This window comes from Acipenser ruthenus, unplaced genomic scaffold, assembly GCF_902713425.1.
Source record: "Acipenser ruthenus unplaced genomic scaffold, fAciRut3.2 maternal haplotype, whole genome shotgun sequence".
In the NCBI taxonomy this organism is placed as follows: Eukaryota; Metazoa; Chordata; class Actinopteri; order Acipenseriformes; family Acipenseridae; genus Acipenser; species Acipenser ruthenus.
In genome coordinates this window covers 87,501-112,500 of record NW_026708150.1, presented here as the reverse complement: position 1 = coordinate 112,500, position 25,000 = coordinate 87,501, and the positions used below count along the sequence as shown (strand labels likewise).

The window sequence follows — 25,000 nt, the reverse complement described above, 5'->3', positions numbered from 1 at the left end:
AGAGAGAGGAGAAGAGAGAGGGAGGGAGAGAGCGAGAGGCAGGGATACGAGAGAGAGAGAGGGAGAGAGAGAGAGAGAGAGAGGGGAGGGAGAAAGGTAGAGAAGGAGAGAGGAGAGGTAGGGATAAGAGAGAGAGAGGAGGGGAAGAAAGAGAGAGGAGGGGAGAGAGAGGAAGGTAGAGACAGAGGGAGAGAGAGGAGAGGGAGAGAGGGGAGGGTGAAAGAAGGAGAGAGGGCGGGAGAGGAAGGTAGAGACAGAGGGAGAGAGAGCAGAGGGAGAGAGGGGAGGGAGAAAGAGGGAGTGAGCGAGAGTGCGACTGGATTTCGAGAGGGTCGTATTCACAAAGCAAGAGCACACTGGGATATGAACCTACCCGAAAGAGAAGGCTTCTCAACGTCTCCATGGCTACAGTGGAGGATGTCTGTCAATCTGCCACTGAAAATAAAGAGCAGAAAAGGTAAAGCATAGGGAAGCATTGTAAAGCACAGAGAGGTGTGGTAAAGCATAGGGAAGCATTGTAAAGCACAGAGAGGTGTGGTAAAGCATAGGGAAGCATTGTAAAGCACAGAGAGGTGTGGTAAAGCATAGGGAAGCATTGTAAAGCACAGAGAGGTGTGGTAAAGCATAGGGAAGCATTGTAAAGCACAGAGAGGTCTGGTAAAGCATAGGGAAGCATTGTAAAGCACAGAGAGGTGTGGTAAAGCATAGGGAAGCATTGTAAAGCACAGAGAGGTCTAGTAAAGCATAGGGAAGCATTGTAAAGCACAGAGAGGTGTGGTAAAGCATAGGGAAGCATTGTAAAGCACAGAGAGGTGTGGTAAAGCATAGGGAAGCATTGTAAAGCACAGAGAGGTCTGGTAAAGCACAGGGGGAAATCTACAAAAACATTGCGGTGAGCGTGTCAGCGTGGGTGTGTTTGGCTGGGAGCTCGGAGGCTGTGGTGGGAGAAGGGATCCTCTCTCCCGGAGACAGGAGCCTTATCTCTCCATTGCAGGAGGGGTGTGACTGGAAGAGTCGCCCAGCCCTGGAGCTCTGACACGGCGGGGGGCCCAGGGGGGCTCAACACCAGCTGAGACCTTCCTTTGAACAGCCCTTATAAAAGAGTCTCTCAGTAAAAGCACAGCAACGTGTGATAAAGCACAGATCAGTCCTATGCGTCAGTCCCCTTTGTTTTCAGTAGGGGTTGCGATAGCCAGCGTTGCAGCTAAAGTACACAGGAGTTCCGGGCAGTGGGGGTCAGTGACCCCGAGGATTTGGAAATCGAGAGCTGTGATTGGTTAGCGCCGGACATGATGGGCTGAGGCTATCGGGCGCTGCTGTTTACTTTGGTTAACTTCACTAAACCTCTTCTGTTTACAAGAGTAAAATATTTTTTAACAAGACAAAATCACAGTACAGCCATCCCTGTGGTAAACGCACAGTGTAGTAAAGCACAGAGAGGAGAATGAACCAGCCCCTTCTCAAAGTGTAGTAAAACACAGAGAGGAGAATGAACCAGCCCCTTCTCAAAGTGTAGTAAAACACAGAGAAGAGAATGAACCAGCCCCTTCTCAAAGTGTAGTAAAACACAGAGAAGATAATGAACCAGCCCCTTCTCAAAGTGTAGTAAAACACAGAGAAGAGAATGAACCAGCCCCTTCTCAAAGTGTAGTAAAACACAGAGAAGAGAATGAACCAGCCCCTTCACAAAGTGTAGTAAAACACAGAGAAGAGAATGAACCAGCCCCCTTCTCAAAGTTTAATGCTTTCGTATCCCCCTGGTAAAAGTTGTATACATAAATTAATTACAGAACAGAAAGAAACACTACAGCTTATCTTAAAATAATAATAATAATAATAATAATAATAATAATAATAATAATAATAATAATAATAATAATGATGATGTACAATGCAGCACTATTTACAGTAATGTAGTAAACTCACCTTATTTCTCTTGTGTAAATACTCCTCTCTCTGCTCCTCTCTCCTTTGCTCCTGAGTTAGCCCCACCCCTTCTCTGACATCACCACTCCCCACCCCCTACCAAGCTACACTGCCCAGCTATAGGCTGACCCCCTAACCCAATCCAACCAATCACTGATGAGTTCTGAGAGCCCACACTCTTCTGGGAATAAAAACCATAAATATTTATTTTGTATCATTTTCTATGATTTTGTGTTGATTACAGCATTTTCAGCACTGGGGAAAACACTGATGAAGGCACTGGAGCCCAAACACTGGTCTGCTTGACTCAGTTTAGTTTCAATAACACTGATGAAGGCACTAGAGCCCAAACGCTGGTCTGCTTGACTCAGTTTAGTTTCAATAACACTGATGAAGGCACTGGAGCCCAAACGCTGGTCTGCTTGACTCAGTTTAGTTTCAATAACACTGATGAAGGCACTGGAGCCCAAACGCTGGTCTGCTTGACTCAGTTTAGTTTCAGTAACACTGATGAAGGCACTGGAGCCCAAAAGCTGGTCTGCTTGACTCAGTTTAGTTTTAATAACACTGATGAAGGCACTAGAGCCCAAACGCTGGTCTGCTTGACTCAGTTTAGTTTCAATAACACTGATGAAGGCACTAGAGCCCAAACGCTGGTCTGCTTGACTCAGTTTAGTTTCAATAACACTGATGAAGGCACTAGAGCCCAAACGCTGGTCTGCTTGACTCAGTTTAGTTTCAGTAACACTGATGAAGGCACTGGAGCCCAAACGCTGGTCTGCTTGACTCAGTTTAGTTTCAATAACACTGATGAAGGCACTGGAGCCCAAACGCTGGTCTGCTTGACTCAGTTTAGTTTCAATAACACTGATGAAGGCACTAGAGCCCAAACGCTGGTCTGCTTGACTCAGTTTAGTTTCAATAACACTGATGAAGGCACTGGAGCCCAAACGCTGGTCTGCTTGACTCAGTTTAGTTTCAATAACACTGATGAAGGCACTAGAGCCCAAACGCTGGTCTGCTTGACTCAGTTTAGTTTCAATAACACTGATGAAGGCACTGGAGCCCAAACGCTGGTCTGCTTGACTCAGTTTAGTTTCAATAACGCTGATGAAGGCACTGGAGCCCAAACGCTGGTCTGCTTGACTCAGTTTAGTTTCAATAACACTGATGAAGGCACTGGAGCCCAAACGCTGGTCTGCTTGACTCAGTTTAGTTTCAATAACACTGATGAAGGCACTGGAGCCCAAACGCTGGTCTGCTTGACTCAGTTTAGTTTCAGTAACACTGATGAAGGCACTGGAGCCCAAACGCTGGTCTGCTTGACTCAGTTTAGTTTCAATAACACTGATGAAGGCACTAGAGCCCAAACGCTGGTCTGCTTGACTCAGTTTAGTTTCAGTAACACTGATGAAGGCACTGGAGCCCAAACGCTGGTCTGCTTGACTCAGTTTAGTTTCAATAACACTGATGAAGGCACTGGAGCCCAAACGCTGGTCTGCTTGACTCAGTTTAGTTTCAATAACACTGATGAAGGCACTAGAGCCCAAACGCTGGTCTGCTTGACTCAGTTTAGTTTCAATAACACTGATGAAGGCACTAGAGCCCAAACGCTGGTCTGCTTGACTCAGTTTAGTTTCAGTAACACTGATGAAGGCACTGGAGCCCAAACGCTGGTCTGCTTGACTCAGTTTAGTTTCAATAACACTGATGAAGGCACTGGAGCCCAAACGCTGGTCTGCTTGACTCAGTTTAGTTTCAATAACACTGATGAAGGCACTAGAGCCCAAACGCTGGTCTGCTTGACTCAGTTTAGTTTCAATAACACTGATGAAGGCACTAGAGCCCAAACGCTGGTCTGCTTGACTCAGTTTAGTTTCAATAACACTGATGAAGGCACTAGAGCCCAAACGCTGGTCTGCTTGACTCAGTTTAGTTTCAGTAACACTGATGAAGGCACTAGAGCCCAAACGCTGGTCTGCTTGACTCAGTTTAGTTTCAATAACACTGATGAAGGCACTAGAGCCCAAACGCTGGTCTGCTTGACTCAGTTTAGTTTCAATAACACTGATGAAGGCACTGGAGCCCAAACGCTGGTCTGCTTGACTCAGTTTAGTTTCAATAACACTGATGAAGGCACTAGAGCCCAAACGCTGGTCTGCTTGACTCAGTTTAGTTTCAATAACACTGATGAAGGCACTGGAGCCCAAACGCTGGTCTGCTTGACTCAGTTTAGTTTCAATAACACTGATGAAGGCACTGGAGCCCAAACGCTGGTCTGCTTGACTCAGTTTAGTTTCAGTAACACTGATGAAGGCACTGGAGCCCAAACGCTGGTCTGCTTGACTCAGTTTAGTTTCAATAACACTGATGAAGGCACTGGAGCCCAAACGCTGGTCTGCTTGACTCAGTTTAGTTTCAGTAACACTGATGAAGGCACTGGAGCCCAAACGCTGGTCTGCTTGACTCAGTTTAGTTTCAATAACACTGATGAAGGCACTAGAGCCCAAACGCTGGTCTGCTTGACTCAGTTTAGTTTCAGTAACACTGATGAAGGCACTGGAGCCCAAACGCTGGTCTGCTCGACTCAGTTTAGTTTCAATAACACTGATGAAGGCACTAGAGCCCAAACGCTGGTCTGCTTGACTCAGTTTAGTTTCAATAACACTGATGAAGGCACTAGAGCCCAAACGCTGGTCTGCTTGACTCAGTTTAGTTTCAATAACACTGATGAAGGCACTGGAGCCCAAACGCTGGTCTGCTTGACTCAGTTTAGTTTCAATAACACTGATGAAGGCACTGGAGCCCAAACGCTGGTCTGCTTGACTCAGTTTAGTTTCAATAACACTGATGAAGGCACTGGAGCCCAAACGCTGGTCTGCTTGAGTCAGTTTAGTTTCAATAACACTGATGAAGGCACTAGAGCCCAAACGCTGGTCTGCTTGACTCAGTTTAGTTTCAATAACACTGATGAAGGCACTGGAGCCCAAACGCTGGTCTGCTTGACTCAGTTTAGTTTCAATAACACTGATGAAGGCACTGGAGCCCAAACGCTGGTCTGCTTGACTCAGTTTAGTTTCAATAACACTGATGAAGGCACTGGAGCCCAAACGCTGGTCTGCTTGACTCAGTTTAGTTTCAATAACACTGATGAAGGCACTGGAGCCCAAACGCTGGTCTGCTTGAGAAGAAATTACACTCAAAATAAATATGTGTTAAGAATTTATTGAAAAAGATTTTATTTTACACACGTGGACATTTACAACACATTTAGAAAGCAGCCTCTCGATTCTTCAAACACTGCTGTTGAGTTTCTTGATCCATTCTACAAACTAAACAGCTAGAAATGATTTTTTTTTTTAAATAAACAGCCATAACAATCAAAATACACACATGTATATATTATATTATATCTATCTATATATATATATATAAACCTCGATATGATATTGTGTTTTTTTTTCTTTCAATAGAAAATGCCCAATGTGAAGTTCATTCTAATTTTTATAGAACTCATTTTTTATTCCATTATTCCAACGTTGAATTTTCATTTGAATAATAAAGTGCCCTGGTACTGTGTTTGCAGGTGTGTGTTTATCTGTGTCTGTATCTATGTCTCTGTGTCTCAGTGTGTGTCTCTGTATCTCTGTGTCTCTGTGTCTCAGTGTGTGTCTGTGTATCTCTGTATCTCTGTGTCTCAGTGTGTGTCTCTGTATCTCTGTGTCTCTGTGTCTCAGTGTGTGTCTGTGTATCTCTGGGTATGTGTGTATGTGTGTTTGTCTGTATCTGTGTGTCTGTCTGTGTGTCTCTGTGTCTCTGTGTTTGTCTGTATCTGTGTGTGTGTGTGTCTCTGTGTCTCTCTGTGCGTCTCTGTGCGTCTCTGTGTCTCTCTGTGTGTCTCTGTGTCTCTCTGTGCGTCTCTGTGTCTCTGTGTGTCTGTGTCTCTCTGTGCGTCTCTGTGTCTCTCTGTGTGTCTCTGTGTCTCTCTGTGTGTCTCTGTGTCTCTCTGTGCGTCTCTGTGTCTCTCTGTGCGTCTCTGTGTCTCTCTGTGCGTCTCTGTGTCTCTCTGTGTGTCTCTGTGTCTCTCTGTGTGTCTCTGTGTCTCTCTGGGTGTGTCTGTGTCTCTCTGTGCGTCTCCGTTCTTCAGTCAGCAGTTCCTTGTCTTTGAATCTCAGAACTTGGTGATCTTGTTTCCTTGTGGATCGTAGTTCACATCTGAAAAGGCACAAAGGGACACGTTGTTTTCGACAGCCTGTCGAACGCCTCCTCGAGACAGCGCCGCCAATCAGGCAAACGGCATCAATAACACGACATGCGGATTCACACTGTCCTGTCAGGGCGGGACACAGCAATGGGTCTGTTTCAACGGAAATCACTTGCACTGTTCAGCCCGGATTCATACTTACTATCCAGTCTTTGCAGGTCTGTGATCAGAGGGGGTTCGATACTCTTCTTCCTGAGTAGAAAAATACAGATTTGTTTTTGATCTGCTTGACCACACCTCTCTGTGCTTTACAATGCTTTCCTATGCTTTACCAGACCTCTCTGTGCTTTACAATGCTTCCCTATGCTTTACCAGACCTCTCTGTGCTTTACAATGCTTCCCTATGCTTTACCAGACCTCTCTGTGCTTTACAATGCTTCCCTATGCTTTACCAGACCTCTTTGTGCTTTACAATGCTTCCCTATGCTTTACCACACCTCTCTGTGCTTCACAATGCTTCCCTATGCTTTACCAGACCTCTCTGTGCTTTACAATGCTTCCCTATGCTTTACCAGACCTCTCTGTGCTTTACAATGCTTCCCTATGCTTTACCAGACCTCTCTGTGCTTTACAATGCTTCCCTATGCTTTACCAGACCTCTCTGTGCTTTACAATGCTTCCCTATGCTTTACCAGACCTCTCTGTGCTTTACAATGCTTCCCTATGCTTTACCAGACCTCTCTGTGCTTTACAATGCAGTGAGTGTTGGGACCCCGTGTATAGACTGACCTGTAGAGATGTATAGAGACTGACAGCAGCACGATCACGATGACCAGTAGAGGAACCAGCACTCCCAGTATGATCGCTGTGGGAAGCAAAACACACACATATATATATATATATATATATATATATATATATATATATATATAGCTAGGAGCTGGAAGTATATTTTCAGTATAGGGTGTATATATTTCTGCATGATGTTTATTGGGTCAGCAATCTGAAATACAGAGCCACACACAGCTATATGGTGACATCATGAATCATGTGTGCGGTGTGGAACTCACCGAGCGTGTGGTCGTTCTCCTGGGGAATCTTCTCCGCCTCGCACAGCGTGCCCTGGAATCCTTCGGGACAGAGGCACTGGAACCCGGGTCCGGCCTCTGCCGTGTCCTGGCAGATGCCCCCGTTGAGACACGGATCGCTGAGACACGGGCTCGCTGGGGCACAGAGAGGACAGGGTTTAACAAAATGTTTAACAGTGTGTGTGTGTGGATGTGTGTGCGTCACTCTCTCTCTCACTCTCTCACCTCGGTAGCAGTTCCTGGTGTAGTTGTACACGGTGCACACCTCACTCTCTGCGCACCCCTTCCTCTCGCACACCACTCCTGTAGCTGTGCAGGTGCAGCTCTGAGAACAGTCCTCCGAAACAAAGCGATCGCTGAGCTAGAGACAGGAGAGAGGAGAGAGGAGAGAGGGGAGAGGGGAGAGGGGAGAGAGGAGAGGGGAGAGAATAAACATAAGAACATTGAGCAGGCACAGACAGGGAGACACTGAGCCACTGGGCTTGATCATTGAGGTACAGATAGGAAGAGAGAGCTAGAGACAGAAATACATGTAGAGACAGGTACAGACAGGTAGAGAGAAGTAGAGACAGGTAGAGACAAGCAGAGACTGGTACAGACAGCAGAGAGAGGTAGAGAGAGAGGTAGAGAGAGGCAGAGACAGGTACAGACAGGTAGAGAGAGGCAGATATAGGTACAGACAGGTAGAGAGAGGCAGAGACAGGTACAGACAGGTAGAGAGAGGCAGAGACAGGTACAGACAGGTAGAGAGAGGCAGAGACAGGTACAGACAGGTAGAGAGAGGCAGAGACAGGTACAGACAGGTAGAGAGAGGCAGAGACAGGTACAGACAGGTAGAGAGAGGCAGAGACAGGTATAGACAGGTAGAGAGAGGCAGAGACAGGCAGGTACAGACAGGTAGAGAGAAGTAGAGACAGGTAGAGACAAGCAGAGACTGGTACAGACAGGTAGAGAGAGGTAGAGAGAGGTAGAGACAGGTAGAGACTGGTACAGACAGGTAGAGAGAGGTAGAGAGAGGTAGAGACAGGTAGAGACTGGTACAGACAGGTAGAGAGAGGTAGAGACAGGTACAAACAGATACATACAAGTAGAGGCAGGTAGACCCAGGTACAGACAGGAAGACAGGTAGCTATAGACAGGGTCTCCAGGTGATATATACACTGACTGGTATAGAGACAAACAGTTAGACTGGTACACACAAGTAAATTCACACAGGTAGATTCACACAGGCAAATTCAAACAGGTAGATTCACAGGTAAATTCTCACAGGTAGATTAACACAGGTAGATTCACACAGGGACTCACCAGGTGGTATTTTTCCTGGAAGGTGCAGCCGCACTGGCTGTAGGGCACACAGTCCTCTCCGCTCAGCACGAAGCCAGCATCGCACCGGCAGCCCTCCTGACAGAAGGGGGTGTCGCACTCCGAGGGAGCGGCCAGGTCGGCGCAGGAGGCGGGGCAGGCCGGCATGCAGGGGGTGTAGGTGCTGTTGGGGGGGCACTTCAGACCTGCGGAGGTCAAGGTGGGGGCAGAACAGCAGTGAGACAGAGCCATGTACACACAGGTACAAACAAAGACTCACACTCACCTGACACAGGTACACACAGGTACAGACAAAGACTCACACTCACCTGAGACAGGTACACACAGGTACAGACAAAGACTCACACTCACCTGAGACAGGTACACACAGGTACAAACAAAGACTCACACTCACCTGAGACAGGTACAGACAAAGACTCACACTCACCTGAGACAGGTACAGACAGGTACAGACAAAGACTCACACTCACCTGAGACAGGTACATACAAGTACAGACAAAGACTCACACTCACCTGAGACAGGTACACACAGGAACAGACAAAGACTCACACTCACCTGAGACAGGTACAGACAGGTACAGACAAAGACTCACACTCACCTGAGACAGGTACACACAGGTACAGACAAAGACTCACACTCACCTGAGACAGGTACAGACAGGTACAGACAAAGACTCACACTCACCTGAGACAGGTACACACAGGTATGTACAGGTAGACACAGGTGCAGACAGACAGGTGTAGCATATACAGACATTCACCTGGGCGAGTTAGATACAGGTGCAGACAGGTAGATACACATGTAGAAAACCGCATAGTGGTTCTGTGTGTGTGTGTGTGTGTAGTTGTATAATTGTTTAGTGGTATAGATGTCTCTCACCACAGCCCAGCTCCTGTCTCCAAGCTCCCAGCTTCACTCCTCTCTCCTGGCAGCTCAGAGCGTAGGTCTCGTAGCTGAGGCAACGCAGGGAGGGGTCCTCCAGCTCAGCGCACAGGTCAAACACGCAGTTCCTGCAGCGAGCACAGGGGGCGTCAGAGAGGCACTCACACACACAGAGACACACACACACACAGACTCACTCATCTCCACACAGAGGCATCAGACACCCACAATCTCCCCTCTCCCCTCTCCCCCTCTCCTCTCTTACTCCTGGTACTCAGCGGGTGGGATGGTCCCATGGCAGCCCCTGAAAGGTCCCGCGGGGTCCCCCATCGCCCCACAGCGTTCCGGCCCGCTCATCAGCTCCAGCTGGGAGGGGGTGCAGCCCTCCGTCCCGAACCCTGAGTCTGGGGGGGCCTCGACATCACGCCTGGGGGGGGGAGAGGGAGTTTTAGCATTTTTGTTTTATTAATATCAAAATGAATATCATTGTTTTTACTGTCAGTACCATTACTATAACTGCATTCTCTTTTATTATTATTATTATTATTATTATTATTATTATTATTGGTACCCTTGCTTGGGTTTTCTGGTGCCCTCTAGCTCCCCCTACCTGGTTCTGTGTGGTACTGCAGGCTCCGGTCCGCTCTCCCCCTCGCTCCTCTCGTTCGCTCTCCAGCTGTCTCCAAACACGTCCAGGTTCCGTGTCAGGCTCCCGTCGGGTCTCATGTACTCGTTGTTTTTGACGCCGTCGTAGTTTCCGCACAGCCCTCGAACCCGCGCGCGATACGTACTGGGCAGGACCACCTCTGAGAGGGGGGGGGGGGGGGTGAGAGGGAAAAGAGAGAGAAGGGAGAGGGAGAAGATGAGAGGAGAGAGAGAGAGGGAGCAGGAGAAGGGAGAAGGAGAGGAGAGGAGAGAGTTATAATTTATATCACCATATTAACCTTGTATCTAATTACATGTGTCTTTTTCATACTGTGTAAAATCCGCCCAGTTTAAACTCTGCTGTCTCCTCCTGTCTCTCTATCTGTCCCTTGTCCCTCTCCCCCTGTCTGTGCCCAGTCCCCACAATCAGTCCCCTGTCCCTCTGTATTTGTTCTGTCCCCGTCCCCACAGGCAATCCCCTGTCCCCTTGTCTGTCTCTTACCTGCGTGCTCTTTCCCGTCAAAGCTCACCCTCAGTCCAAAGTCAGTCTCCAGCTGGACGGACTTTGTCTTCAGAGACAGACGCAGTCCCTCGCGGGGCTGGTAGGGGGGGTGCACACTCTCTCCATTCACCTGGGGGGGGGCGACAGAGACAAGCAACGATAATTCAACATTGGAGCTGTTTATTAATCTGCTTTACAATGCTTCCCTATGCTTTACCAGACCTCTCTGTGCTTTACAATGCTTCCCTATGCTTTACCACACCTCTCTGTGCTTTACAATGCTTCCCTATGCTTTACCATACCTCTCTGTGCTTTACAATGCTTCCCTATGCTTTACCAGACCTCTCTGTGCTTTACAATGCTTCCCTATGCTTTACAATGCTTCCCTATGCTTTACCAGACCTCTCTGTGCTTTACAATGCTTCCCTATGCTTTACCAGACCTCTCTGTGCTTTACAATGCTCCCCTATGCTTTACCAGACCTCTCTGTGCTTTACAATGCTTCCCTATGCTTTACCAGACCTCTCTGTGCTTTACAATGCTTCCCTATGCTTTACCAGACCTCTCTGTGCTTTACAATGCTTCCCTATGCTTTACCAGACCTCTCTGTGCTTTACAATGCTTCCCTATGCTTTACCACACCTCTCTGTGCTTTACAATGCTTCCATATGCTTTACCAGACCTCTCTGTGCTTTACAATGCTTCCCTATGCTTTACCACACCTCTCTGTGCTTTACAATGCTTCCCTATGCTTTACCAGACCTCTCTGTGCTTTACAATGCTTCCCTATGCTTTACCAGACCTCTCTGTGCTTTACAATGCTCCCCTATGCTTTACCACACCTCTCTGTGCTTTACAATGCTTCCCTATGCTTTACCACACCTCTCTGTGCTTTACAATGCTTCCCTATGCTTTACCAGACCTCTCTGTGCTTTACAATGCTATATGCTGTATCACACTGTGCTGTGCTTTTCCTCTGGGGAGGGAGGCTCGTCTCCTCTCAGGGTCAGGTGGTCGGTCACACTCACCAGCACTCTCCTGCCCTGCAGCAGCCGCACGCTGACCCCGTACACATCAATGTAAACCTCGTTCAGGAAGGAGACGCGTCTGTTCCGAGGGCTCTGCCTGTTCCTGCCCCGGACAGTGAGGGGCGCTAGAGAGTTGGGCAGGCCGTAGCTTTGCACGAGGGTGTAGGTGTGGACGCCCTGGTAGTGGTGGCTGAACCTGTCGAAGGTGCGATAGTGTGGGTCTCCTGACACGCTGCAGGAGTCGAATTCTACGGGACAGAAAGCCCACCGCGGGGCAGAACAGCACAACTCTGTTAGTTAAGGGTGTTCGTTATTTATTTTGTTTTTTTAAACCCATTTCTGAGGGAACAGTGTAAATATGTGGTTTTTTTCCCCCTCGGTCAAAAATTAATATAGTAAATGTTTGCTTTATTGACCTGTCACTCCCCTCTCCCTCCCCTCTCCCCCTCTCTCCCTCTCTCTCTCTCTCATCCCTCCCTCCCTCCTTCTCCATCTACCTCCCCCCTCTCTCCTCTCCCTCCCCTCTCTCCTCTCCCTCCATCTCCCCCTCTCTCCTCTCCCTCCCTCTCTCTCTCTCTCATCCCTCCCTCCCTCCTTCTCCATCTATCTCCCCCCTCTCTCCTCTCCCTCCTCTCCCCCTCTCTTGCCCCTCCTTCTCCATCTATCTCCCCCCTCTCTCCTCTCCCTCCTCTCCCCCTCTCTTGCCCCTCCTTCTCCCTCTCTCTCCCTCTCTCCTCTCCCTCTCCTCTCCTTCCCTTCTCTCCTCTCCCTCCTCTCCCCCTCCCTCTATCTCCCCCTCTCTCCTCTCCCTCCCTCTCTCTCAGTGTGTAAGGCAGTGTAAGGCGCAGTCCTGTTTGATTGACTCATTCTCCTCTCCCTCCCCTCCTTCTCCCTCTATCTCCCCCTCTCTCCTCTCCCTCCCCTCCCCCTCCCTCTATCTCCCCCTCTCTCCTCTCCCTCCTTCTCTCTCAGTGTGTAAGGCAGTGTAAGGCGCAGTCCTGTTTGATTGACTCACTCTCCTCTCCCTCCCCTCCTTCTCCCTCTATCTCCCCCTCTCTCCTCTCCCTCCCCTCCTTCTCCCTCTATCTCCCCCTCTCTCCTCTCCCTCCCCTCCTTCTCCCTCTATCTCCCCCTCTCTCCTCTCCCTCCCCTCCTTCTCCCTCTATCTCCCCCTCTCTCCTCTCCCTCCCTCTCTCTCAGTGTGTAAGGCAGTGTAAGGCGCAGTCCTGTTTGATTGACTCACTCTCTGGTTTGCAGTAGCGAATCCCGTCGCTGTTCAGCACGCAGACCGACCTATCGCTGCACTGGAAGGGCTTGCACTGCAGAGACCCGCCCCTTTCACAGCGGCACTGCTCTGCACAGTGATTGGTCAGCCAGGAATCCCCCACCTGGAACAGGAAACAGACAGGGGTCACAGACACTCTCTCGCTCTCTCACTCCCAAACACTCCCTCTCTCACTCCCTCAAATGGAAGAGCACCACAAGCCAGATTTATAGAATTATTCAATAAATTATTCAATTCCAATTCACTGCCAGATACCACCCCTTTAACAATGATGTCACCGCCAGCTACCACCCCTTTAACAATGATGTCACTGCCAGCTACTCACGTTGTGATACTCCCCCTCGGGGTCGATGCAGCCACAGCTCTCCAGCGCCACACACTGGCCGTCGCTCAGAACGAACCCGGGGTCACACTGGCACCCCTCCACACAGCTACCCCCGAGGGGAGCACAGCCACCACCCCCAAACAGGTCCGCACAGGAGGAGGGGCAGGGGGGGGAGCAGGGGGTGTAGTGACTGTGAGGGGGGCAGGGCAGAGCTGTAACACAGAGAGGAGAGAGAGAGAGAGATAGGGGGTTAGTGAGGAGAGAGGGGAGAGAGAGAGATAGGGGGTTAGTGAGGAGAGAGGGGAGAGAGGGAGAGAGAAAGATATAGGGGGTTAGTGAGGGGAGGGGAGAGAGGGGAGAGAGAGAGACAGGGGGTTAGTGAGGAGAGGGGAGAGAGGGGAGAGAGAGAGACAGGGGGTTAGTGAGGAGAGGAGGGAGAGAGGGAGAGAGAGAGATAAGGGGTTAGTGAGGAGAGGGGGAGAGAGGGGGAGAGAGAGATGGGGGTTAGTGAGGAGAGGGGGGAGAGAGAGAGAGACAGGGGGTTAGTGAGGAGAGAGAGGGAGAGAGGGAGAGGAGAGAGAGACAGCGGGTTAGTGAGGAGAGGGGGGAGAGAGGGGGAGAGAGAGATAGGGGGTTAGTGAGGAGAGGGGGGAGAGAGGGAGAGAGAGATAGGGGGTTAGTGAGGAGAGGGGGAGAGAGGGAGAGGGAGAGAGAGAGAGAGAGAGAGAGGGAGGGAGGGAGAGAGAGCGGGAGGGAGGGGGGCGGGCTGCTGACTCACGGCAGAAGGTCTCGTTCCTCCAGCTCACTGTCACCCCCTCGCTCTGGCACGCCTGTGCGTAGCCCTCCACGTTGTCACACAGCGTTGAGAGCATGCCCTGGAACTCGCACAGGTCGAAGATGCAGTTCTGCAGGAAGGGGGTGGGTGGCAGGGCCGGAAGCGATCAGCCAATAGCAGCTCCATGCACAGGGCGTTGTACCGAGACTCCTCCCCTGGGGTACACTTGGGGTCGAGATTCTCACGGTCATCGGGCTGGCAGCTGGACAGAGGAGGGAGGGAGACAGAGGGAGAACTGATTCACACTGAAGACACTGAGAAAGACTTCTAGTGGAAACGTTAGTCATTGAATTTACACTGAAGACACTGAGAGAGACTTCTAGTGGAAACGTTAGCCATTGAATTCACACTGAAGACACTGAGAGAGACTTCTAGTGGAAACGTTAGTCATTGAATTTACACTGAAGACACTGAGAGAGACTTCCAGTGGAAACGTTAGCCACTGAATTTACATTGAAGACACTGAGAAAGACTTCTAGTGGAAACGTTAGTCATTGAGGTTATGAAGTATTTCTCTCAATGTGTCCGTGGTTGTGTTTTGGGGTTCCCTCTGTGCTTGTTGCACCCCTCACCTTGGGTCACTGTCCCCCTCTGCTTTCCAGCTGTTCCCCAACTCAACCACGTCCTTCGCGGGGGTCCGGTCCGGCTTCAGATTGTCATCCCGAGGGTCCGCGTTATAATTCCCACACAGCCCACAAACCTGCGGGAAGCCAGGAACTCCTTATACAGCCTCACAGGACAAGCACAGCGCAGAGCGATACAGCACAGGGACAGCATGGGGGAGCATAGGCAAGCATTGTGAAGCACAGAGAGGTGTGGTAAAGCATAGGGAAGCATTGTAAAGCACAGAGAGGTCATACCAACCCTATAATACAATTAAATAAGAATAATTAAAACAGCTGGTTTTAATGTGACATCATTTCCATCCGATACAAGCAATTTAAAATAAAGACATTTTCAGGCGGCTGCATCGCATCGCTCCCGCAGGGTTGCGTGTATTATTATTATTATTATTTATTATTATTTATTTCTTAGCAGGCGCCCTTATCCAGGGCGACTTACAATTGTTACAAGATATCACATTATTTTTACATACAATTCCCCATTTATACAGTTGGGTTTTTACTGGAGCAATCTAGGTAAAGTACCTTGCACAAGGGTACAGCAGCAGTGTCCCCCCCACCTGGGATTGAACCCACGACCCTCCGGTCAAGAGTCCAGAGCCCTGACCGCATCGCTCACACCGCGGCCCCGCGCTCACCTTGTGGTAGTAGGACCCTGGCAGGAAGATCTCCACGTGGTGAACCCCATCGAACCGCACGCTCACCCCGAAATCCGTCTGCAGCACCGCGTACACCCCGCTGGTGAAGAGGGACACCCCCGGGATGCTGCCAGAGAGGGGGGGCAGCACCCGACGACCGTCCACCTGGGACACAGAGAGAGACACTGAGATACTGAGACACTGAGACACACTGAGACACAGAGAGAGTCACTGAGACACAGAGAGAGACACAGAGACACAGAGAGAGACACTGAGACACAGAGAGAGACACAGAGACACAGAGAGATACACTGAGACACAGAGAGAGACACTGAGATACTAAGACTCACTGAGACACATTGAGACACAGAGAGAGTCACTGAGACACAGAGAGAGACACTGAGACACAGAGACACTGAGGGAGACACAGAGACAGAGAGAGACACTGAGATACTGAGACACTGAGAGACACACAGAGACTCAGAGAGATACACTGAGACACAGAGAGAGACACTGAGATACTGAGACACTGAGAGAGACACAGAGACACAGAGAGACACACTGAGACACAGAGAAAGACACTGAGACACAGAGAGAGACACTGAGATACTGAGACACTGAGAGACACACAGAGACTCAGAGAGATACACGGAGACACAGAGAGAGACACTGAAACAGAGAAAGACACTGAGACACAGAGAGAGACACTGAGATACTGAGACACTGAGAGACACACAGAGACTCAGAGAGATACACGGAGACACAGAGAGAGACACTGAGACAGAGAAAGACACTGAGACACAGAGAGAGACACTGAGATATACTGAGACACTGAGAGATACACTGAGACACAGAGAGAGACACAGAGATATACTGAGACACTGAGAGAGACACTGAGACACAGAGACTGTGAGACACGCTGAGACACAGATAGATACAGAGACACAGAGACACGCTGAGACACAATGAGAGACACAGTCAGACACATAGTCACACATATCAAACACACAGAGAGACACACACACACAGACATGCAGGGAGACAGACCAGTCACAGAGAGCCAGACAGAATACACCCTCCCTCGCCCCTCTCCCCTCTTCCCTCGCCCCTCTCTCACCAGTATCCTCCTGCTCTTGCTCAGAGTGACCGTGGTCCCGTGGATCGCCACGCTGACTGACCGCACATAGGAAGCCAGCGGTTGACCCCTCTCCTCGTTCTTGGCTGTGATAGTGAGGGGAGTGACCAGGCTGGTGTTGCACACTTCCACCAGCGTGTACGTGCACGTGCCCATGAAGGTGTGCATCACACGATCAAAGGTGTAATAGTGAGGGTCGCCCGCCACGTGACACACTGCGCCCCCTGCAGGACGGAGAGAGAAGAGCGGGAGAGTCAAGCAGACCAGCGTTTGGGCTCCAGTGCCTTCATCAGCGTTATTGAAACTAAACTGAGTCAAGCAGACCAGCGTTTGGGCTCCAGTGCCTTCATCAGTGTTATTGAAACTAAACTGAGTCAAGCAGACCAGCGTTTGGGCTCCAGTGCCTTCATCAGCGTTATTGAAACTAAACTGAGTCAAGCAGACCAGCGTTTGGGCTCCAGTGCCTTCATCAGTGTTATTGAAACTAAACTGAGTCAAGCAGACCAGCGTTTGGGCTCTAGTGCCTTCATCAGTGTTATTGAAACTAAACTGAGTCAAGCAGACCAGCGTTTGGGCTCCAGTGCCTTCATCAGCGTTATTGAAACTAAACTGAGTCAAGCAGACCAGCGTTTGGGCTCTAGTGCCTTCATCAGTGTTATTGAAACTAAACTGAGTCAAGCAGACCAGCGTTTGGGCTCCAGTGCCTTCATCAGCGTTATTGAAACTAAACTGAGTCAAGCAGACCAGCGTTTGGGCTCCAGTGCCTTCATCAGTGTTATTGAAACTAAACTGAGTCAAGCAGACCAGCGTTTGGGCTCTAGTGCCTTCATCAGTGTTATTGAAACTAAACTGAGTCAAGCAGACCAGCGTTTGGGCTCCAGTGCCTTCATCAGTGTTATTGAAACTAAACTGAGTCAAGCAGACCAGCGTTTGGGCTCCAGTGCCTTCATCAGTGTTATTGAAACTAAACTGAGTCAAGCAGACCAGCGTTTGGGCTCTAGTGCCTTCATCAGTGTTATTGAAACTAAACTGAGTCAAGCAGACCAGCGTTTGGGCTCCAGTGCCTTCATCAGTGTTATTGAAACTAAACTGAGTTAAGCAGACCAGCGTTTGGGCTCTAGTGCCTTCATCAGTGTTATTGAAACTAAACTGAGTCCAGCAGACCAGCGTTTGGGCTCCAGTGCCTTCATCAGTGTTATTGAAACTAAACTGAGTCAAGCAGACCAGCGTTTGGGCTCCAGTGCCTTCATTACTAAAACGATGGTCTCACCTGTCGAGTGGCACGCTAGCTCCCCCTCCAGGTTCTGGCAGGTCTCTGCAGGGCTGCACTGCCAGTCCTGGCAGGTGATGGTGTTGGGAGCAGAGCAGGTGCAGCGCCGGGAACAGTCAAGAGCAGGGAACCAGCTGTCTCCTACCTGTCAACGAACACACACCTGGTCAGGTAAACTCGAAGTACCGAAATAGAGCCGTACAGATTCAAAAGATATTCATAAAGGTAATATCGGACTTCTTAGACTAACAGTGCTTGGGCCTGAGACTGTATTGGACCGCACTTAGTGTAGTATGACATAGCGCAGTCTAGTATTCGGAGCTCAGTTTAGTACAGTCTATAGCATAGGATACTATACTCTCTAGTAAAGTATACTATAGCCTCTAGCCCCTAGCCCCTAGCCTCTAGCCCCTAGCCTCTAGCCTGTAGCCCCTAGTCTCTAGCCCCTAGCCTCTAGCCTCTAGTCTCTAGCCTCTAGCCACTAGCCTCTAGCCTCTAGTCTCTAGTCTCTAGCCCCTAGCCCCTAGCCCCTAGCCTCTAGCCTCTAGACTCTAGTTTCTAGTCTCTAGCCCCAAGCCTCTAGTCTCAAGCCTCTAGTCTCTAGCCCCAAGCCTCTAGTCTCTAGCCTCTAGCCCCTAGCCCCTAGCCTCTAGCCCCTAGCCTCTAGCCTGTAGCCCCTAGTCTCTAGCCCCTAGCCTCTAGCCTCTAGTCTCTAGCCTCTAGCCACTAGCCTCTAGCCTCTAGTCTCTAGTCTCTAGCCCCTAGCCCCTAGCCCCTAGCCTCTAGCCTCTAGACTCTAGTTTCTAGTCTCTAGCCCCAAGCCTCTAGTCTCAAGCCTCTAGTCTCTAGCCCCAAGCCTCTAGTCTCAAGCCTCTAGTCTCTAGCCCCAAGCCTCTAGTCTCAAGCCTCTAGTCTCTAGCCCCAAGCCTCTAGTCTCAAGCCTCTAGTCTCTAGCCCCTGATCTCTAGCCCCTAGCCCCGAGCCTCTACACCCCAGTCCCCAGTCTCTTACTGGGTGGTAGTTGTTCTGGTCCTGACAGCCACACTGGGAGAACGGGACGCAGCGATCCCCGCTCTGCACCAGGCCGGGGTCACACTGGCACCCCTCCCCGCAGGGCAGGGGGCAGGCATTGGTGGCGCCGGGGTCCACGCAGCTGGAGGGGCAGGCAGAGCCACAGGGGGTGTAGTGACTGCCAGCCGGGCAGGAGAGAGCTGGGGGGGGAGAGAGAGTCAGAGGTGTTGGCAATTTGCTTTAGAAGAAAAACAACAGTTGGTTTTTACAAAACTAGAACTAAATAACAATAAAGGTGTCAGGTTGAAGTTCTCTACTTTCCCTTTCGCTCTTTTGCTCTCCCTCTCTTTCTTTCTCTTTCTTTGTGAAAGTTCTCTCTGTGCTTTACAATGCTTCCCTATGCTTTACCAGACCTCTCTGTGCTTTACAATGCTTCCTATGCTTTACCAGACCTCTCTGTGCTTTACAATGCTTCCCTATGCTTTACCAGACCTCTCTGTGCTTTACAATGCTTCCCTATGCTTTACCAGACCTCTCTGTGCTTTACAATGCTTCCTATGCTTTACCAGACCTCTCTGTGCTTTACAATGCTTCCCTATGCTTTACCAGACCTCTCTGTGCTTTACAATGCTTCCCTATGCTTTACCAGACCTCTCTGTGCTTTACAATGCTTCCCTATGCTTTACCAGACCTCTCTGTGCTTTACAATGCTTCCCTATGCTTTACCAGACCTCTCTGTGCTTTACAATGCTTCCCTATGCTTTACCAGACCTCTCTGTGCTTTACAATGCTCCCCTATGCTTTACCAGACCTCTCTGTGCTTTACAATGCTTCCCTGTGCTTTACCACACCTCTCTGTGCTTTACAATGCTTCCCTTTGCTTTACCAGACCTCTCTGTGCTTTACAATGCTCCTCTATGCTTTACCACACCTCTCTGTGCTTTACAATGCTTCCCTATGCTTTACCAGACCTCTCTGTGCTTTACAATGCTTCCCTATGCTTTACCAGACCTCTCTGTGCTTTACAATGCTCCTCTATGCTTTACCACACCTCTCTGTGCTTTACAGTGCTTCCCTATGCTTTACCAGACCTCTCTGTGCTTTACAATGCTTCCCTATGCTTTACCAGACCTCTCTGTGCTTTACAATGCTTCCCTATGCTTTACCAGACCTCTCTGTGCTTTACAATGCTTCCCTATGTTTTACCAGACCTCTCTGTGCTTTACAATGCTCCTCTATGCTTTACCACACCTCTGTGTGCTTTACAATGCTTCCCTATGCTTTACCAGACCTCTCTATGCTTTACAATGCTTCCCTATGCTTTACCAGACCTCTCTGTGCTTTACAATGCTTCCCTATGCTTTACCAGACCTCTCTGTGCTTTACAATGCTCCCCTATGCTTCCCCATGGTTTCCCATGCTGTCCCTGTGCTGTGTGTTGAAGTCAGTTCTCTGGCACTCACGACAGAACGTCTTGTTCCTCCAGGAGATTATGATGCCCGCCTGGGCACAGAGGGAGGCGTAGCTCTGCAGAGCCTGGCAGAGCTCCACGGCGCCACCTCCAGTTGCACACGCATCGTACACGCAGCTCTCCAGAAACACGTCAGGGGCCACTGCTGAGTGACACGGCTGGAACACGCCTGAGCAAAGACAACGACATAGTTTACCACAGTTTGCCATGTTTATTAATATGCTTTACCAGACCTCTCTGTGCTTTGCAATGCTTCCCTATGCTTTACCAGACCTCTCTGTGCTTTACAATGCTTCCCTATGCTTTACCAGACCTCTCTGTGCTTTACAATGCTTCCCTATGCTTTACCACACCTCTCTGTGCTTTACAATGCTTCCCTATGCTTTACCAGACCTCTCTGTGCTTTACAATGCTTCCCTATGCTTTACCAGACCTCTCTGTGCTTTACAATGCTTCCCTATGCTTTACCAGACCTCTCTGTGCTTTACAATGCTCCCCTATGCTTTACCAGACCTCTCTGTGCTTTACAATGCTTCCCTATACTTTACCAGACCTCTCTGTGCTTTACAATGCTTCCCTATACTTTACCAGAACTCTCTCTGCTTTACAATGCTTCCCTATGCTTTACCATACCTCTCTGTGCTTTACAATGCTTCCATATGCTTTACCACACCTCTCTGTGCTTTACAATGCTTCCATATGCTTTACCACACCTCTCTGTGCTTTACAATGCTTCCCTATGCTTTACCACACCTCTCTGTGCTTTACAATGCTTCCCTATGCTTTACCACACCTCTCTGTGCTTTACAATGCTTCCCTGTGCTTTACCATGCTTTATTACACTGTGCTGTGGTTTTACTGCAGGGGGTCGACACTTGTGTAAAAGTTGCTCACCCTTGGGGTCCGTGATCATGCCACAGCTGGTGGGCTTCTTAGCCTCGCTCTCGACCTTCGGGTCACACGTGTCCACGCCCCCGTCATGTGAGCACCTGGACACACGCACATACAGACACGCACACACAGAAAAGTGAGAAGAATGTAAATCAGAACATACAGCAGCTTGGAAGAACAGAATCTCCCCTGACTGTGTGACTCCCCCCATGCACATCACGCGGCCGTGCCTTCACCAGGGGAGACCCTCGGGGACCCCTGCGCTCCCCTGACTGTGTGACTCCCCCCTGCACACCACGCGGCCGTGCCTTTACCAGGGGAGACCCTCAGAGATCAGTGTAGTACAGTCTATATCAGTCTAGTATAGTCTCTATCACAGTCTAGTACAGTCTATATCAGTCTAGTACAGTCTCTATCACAGTCTAGTACAGTCTCTATCACAGGCTAGTACAGTCTCTAGCAAAGAGTAGGATAAAGAGGGACAGCATGGGAGAGAGAGGGGGAGAGAGAAGGAGATTTAGGGGAGAGTTAGGGGAGAGAGGGAGAGAGATGGAGAAAAAAGGGGGAGAGGGAGGTGGAGAAAGGGGGAGAGAGGGAGGGAGAGAGGTGGAAAGCTGGAGAGAGAGAGGAGTGAGTGCTGAAAGGCCAGCTCTTGAGCTCCATGCTTCACTCACTCTGTCCTGTTGTCCGGGACCTGCCAGCTCTCCCCCAGCTCAGCGCTGCCCCCTGCTGGCTGCCCGTCAGGCTTCAGGTTGTCATCTCTGGGATCCCCATTGTAGTTTCCTGGAGAGGAAGGAAAACAGTCCATTACAATCGCACCCGCAACCCAGCAGTGGGATCCAGAACTTGGGGAGGGCTGGTCTACCTTGCAAGGACTTTGTTATCCTGCTTGAAGCACTATAGATGAGCAAGGATGGGAATAAGACTCCCGTTGCACAGCAGTGTCACCCATTCCAGGTTTTACTACCAGCTTGATCAGCCCCAGTGTGTCTAGGCAACAAGCTCAGGTGTGTCTGATTATTAAACTCATAGTAAAGCATAGGGAAGCATTGTAAAGCACAGAGAGGTGTGGTAAAGCATAGGGAAGCATTGTAAAGCACAGAGAGGTGTGGTAAAGCATAGGGAAGCATTGTAAAGCACAGAGAGGTGTGGTAAAGCATAGGGAAGCATTGTAAAGCACAGAGAGGTCTGGTAAAGCATAGGGAAGCATTGTAAAGCACAGAGAGGTCTGGTAAAGCATAGGGAAGCATTGTAAAGCACAGAGAGGTGTGGTAAAGCATAGGGACGCATTGTAAAGCACCGAGGGGAGAGACTGCAGAAACGGCTGTTCAGAATCCCTGTGGGTCTCTTTTCTCCGGGCACGCTGGTACTCACCACACAGCCCACACAGCAGACCGCGGTACGAGGATGGCACAGACACATCGGCGTGGTGATTGCCGTCGAATCGCACCCACAGCCCGAAGTCTGTCTCCACGGAAACGAAGGTCCCGCCCAGCCTCACGGTCACCCCCTCGGGGAGGCGGAGTGGAGGGGTCACACGGACTCCGTCAACCTGGGGGGGCGGCGGGGGGCAGAGGTCAATAAACTGGGCATTGGGAAAATACTGGAGCACACACAGGGCAATATACTGCATTCAGGGCAACTTTCAATACACACAGAGAATAAACTGGAATGTATATTCATTAAACTGTCAGTGAACTGGGCAATACAGGGTAAACCAGGCAGGATTCCTGGTGAAATATGAATTAAACTGAGTAATATACCGTACACAGGGAAATATTCAATTAACAATATTGAATCTACCGGTCAATATTCAATATACTGGTCAATATTGAAGCGACTGGTCAATATTCATGTGACTGGTCAATATTGAAGCAAAGTGGTCCATACTCAAGCGAATGGTCAATATTGAACCAACTGGTCAATATTCATGTGATTGGTCAATATTGAAGCAAATGGTCAATATTGAAGTGACTGGTCAATATTGAAGTGACTGGTCAATACCGAAGCAGTTGGTCAGTATTCAAGTGATTGGTCAATATTGAAGTGACTGAGTACTGAAGCAACTGGTCAGTATTGAAGCAGTTGGTCAATATTCAAGTGACTGGTCAATATTGAAGTGACTGAGTACTGAAGCAACTGGTCAATATTGAAGCAGTTGGTCAATATTCAAGTGACTGGTCAGTATTCAAGTGATTGGTCAATATTGAAGTGACTGGTCAATACTGAAGTAGTTGGTCAATATTGAAGCATTTGGTCAATATTGAAGTGACTGGTCAATACTGAAGCAGTTGGTCAGTATTCAAGTGATTGGTCAATATTGAAGTGACTGGTCAATATTGAAGTAGTTGGTCAATACTGAAGGGACCGGTTGATAGACCACGCTGGTGGGTCCTCACCGTGACTCTGCGTCCCTTGGCCAGGGTGATGTGTCTCTGCCCCACGCTCACGTGGACGGCCCGCACGTAAGACACACGCTGGTTGTTGCCGCGGCGCTCGTTCTCCGTCACCACGCTGAAGTCCGGTGAGCCGGAGGAGGCGTTGCAGGGCTGGGAGAGGGTGTAGGAGCAGGAGCCCTGGAAGTGATGCAGCGCGCGGTCGAACGAGGCGTAGTGGGGATCCCCCGACACAGAGCAGGTCTCGCGATCTGAGGAGGAGCCAGGACACACACACCACAGATTCAGATAGGACCTTCATCGCTGTGTCTCAGTGTGTGTGTGTGTGTGTGTGCGTGTCTCAGTGTGTGTCTCAGTGTCTCTCAGTGTGTGTCTCAGTGTCTCTCAGAGTGTGTCTCAGTGTCTCTCAGTGTGTGTCTCAGTATCTCAGTGCGTGTCTCAGTATCTCAGTGCGTGTCTCAGTATCTCTAAGCGTGTGGGCGTGTCTCTCAGCGTGTGGGCATGTCTCGTACCCAGGGCATGGCAGCCGTACTCCCCCTCCTGCAGCTCGCAGACCTCGGCTCCAGTGCAGCTCGTCTCCTCACACTCAATCCGGTTCTGACCCAAACAGGAGCAGCGCTGGAAGCAGCCGGGCAGGAACCAGCTCTCGTCCGTCTGCAGCAGCATGCGAGGGGATTGATGAAGGAAGACAGAGGAGTATTTGTGACGGGATTGATTGGTTATCAACCATTGATTTTGAATTGCAGTTCAGTGAATTGGTAACTGATCAGTTTATTGATTACTGAAGTCACATAGCCCCCCCCCCCATCCACGCAGCTCAATCAGATTATCAATAATTGATTTAAATTGGTAGCTACTCTCCTTAACCAAACAGAGATTATCATTATTGATTATTGATTGCCGATGTGTGCCTTGATTACTCACTGCTTGTCTACACTGGTCAATGGGTTTATTGGTCATTGATCATTGATTATTGATCTGTGCATCGATCACTCACCGGGTGATAGCTCCCCTCCTTGTCCACACAGCCGCAGTTGGACAGGGGGACACAGTGTCCGTCGCTGAGCAGGAACCCGGGGTCACACTCGCACCCCTCCACACACCCCTCCTCTGAGCAGCCAGCAGGGGGAGCCGTCCCAGGGCAGGACTGGGGGCACACGCTCGCACACAGGGAGTAGTGACTGTCCGGGGGGCAAGATAGAGCTGGGGGAGGAATGAGGTAGTTAATATACACAGAACAACAACTGGGCTGCAGTTAATTACCCTTATAAAAGTTTCCCCCATAGCAAAAGCACAGCCCAGTGTAATAAAGCATGGTAAAGCATAGGGAAGCATTGTAAAGCACAGAGAGGTGTGGTAAAGCATAGGGAAGCATTGTAAAGCACAGAGAGGTGTGGTAAAGCATAGGGAAGCATTGTAAAGCACAGAGAGGTCTGGTAAAGCATAGGGAAGCATTGTAAAGCACAGAGAGGTGTGGTAAAGCATAGGGAAGCATTGTAAAGCACAGAGAGGTCTGGTAAA

General features: G+C 49.7%; 2 protein-coding genes across 2 annotated transcripts in view; both read right to left on the bottom strand.

Moving 5' to 3' along the window:
• LOC117404556 (transferrin receptor protein 2) overlaps positions 1-1,988 on the bottom strand; it is a 14,176-nt gene extending 12,188 nt beyond the window's left edge. The window contains 2 exon segments of the mRNA XM_059020057.1: positions 374-435; positions 1,927-1,988. Coding sequence (XP_058876040.1) covers positions 374-403 — 30 coding nt within the window. The 5' untranslated portion in view covers positions 404-435; positions 1,927-1,988.
• A 3,160-nt stretch (positions 1,989-5,148) lies between these two features.
• The window catches only part of LOC117970187 (zonadhesin-like), a 43,297-nt gene continuing 23,445 nt past the window's right edge, over positions 5,149-25,000 (bottom strand). The window contains 27 exon segments of the mRNA XM_059020053.1: positions 5,149-6,141; positions 6,333-6,382; positions 6,920-6,995; positions 7,201-7,353; positions 7,444-7,579; positions 8,524-8,726; positions 9,422-9,552; positions 9,690-9,851; positions 10,035-10,230; positions 10,572-10,701; positions 11,600-11,847; positions 12,843-12,987; positions 13,210-13,421; positions 13,988-14,125; positions 14,128-14,246; positions 14,617-14,744; positions 15,306-15,470; positions 16,423-16,664; positions 17,711-17,855; positions 18,722-18,921; positions 20,185-20,361; positions 21,087-21,181; positions 21,758-21,866; positions 22,458-22,635; positions 23,483-23,730; positions 23,992-24,133; positions 24,477-24,682. Coding sequence (XP_058876036.1) covers positions 6,098-6,141; positions 6,333-6,382; positions 6,920-6,995; positions 7,201-7,353; positions 7,444-7,579; positions 8,524-8,726; positions 9,422-9,552; positions 9,690-9,851; positions 10,035-10,230; positions 10,572-10,701; positions 11,600-11,847; positions 12,843-12,987; positions 13,210-13,421; positions 13,988-14,125; positions 14,128-14,246; positions 14,617-14,744; positions 15,306-15,470; positions 16,423-16,664; positions 17,711-17,855; positions 18,722-18,921; positions 20,185-20,361; positions 21,087-21,181; positions 21,758-21,866; positions 22,458-22,635; positions 23,483-23,730; positions 23,992-24,133; positions 24,477-24,682 — 4,178 coding nt within the window. The 3' untranslated portion in view covers positions 5,149-6,097.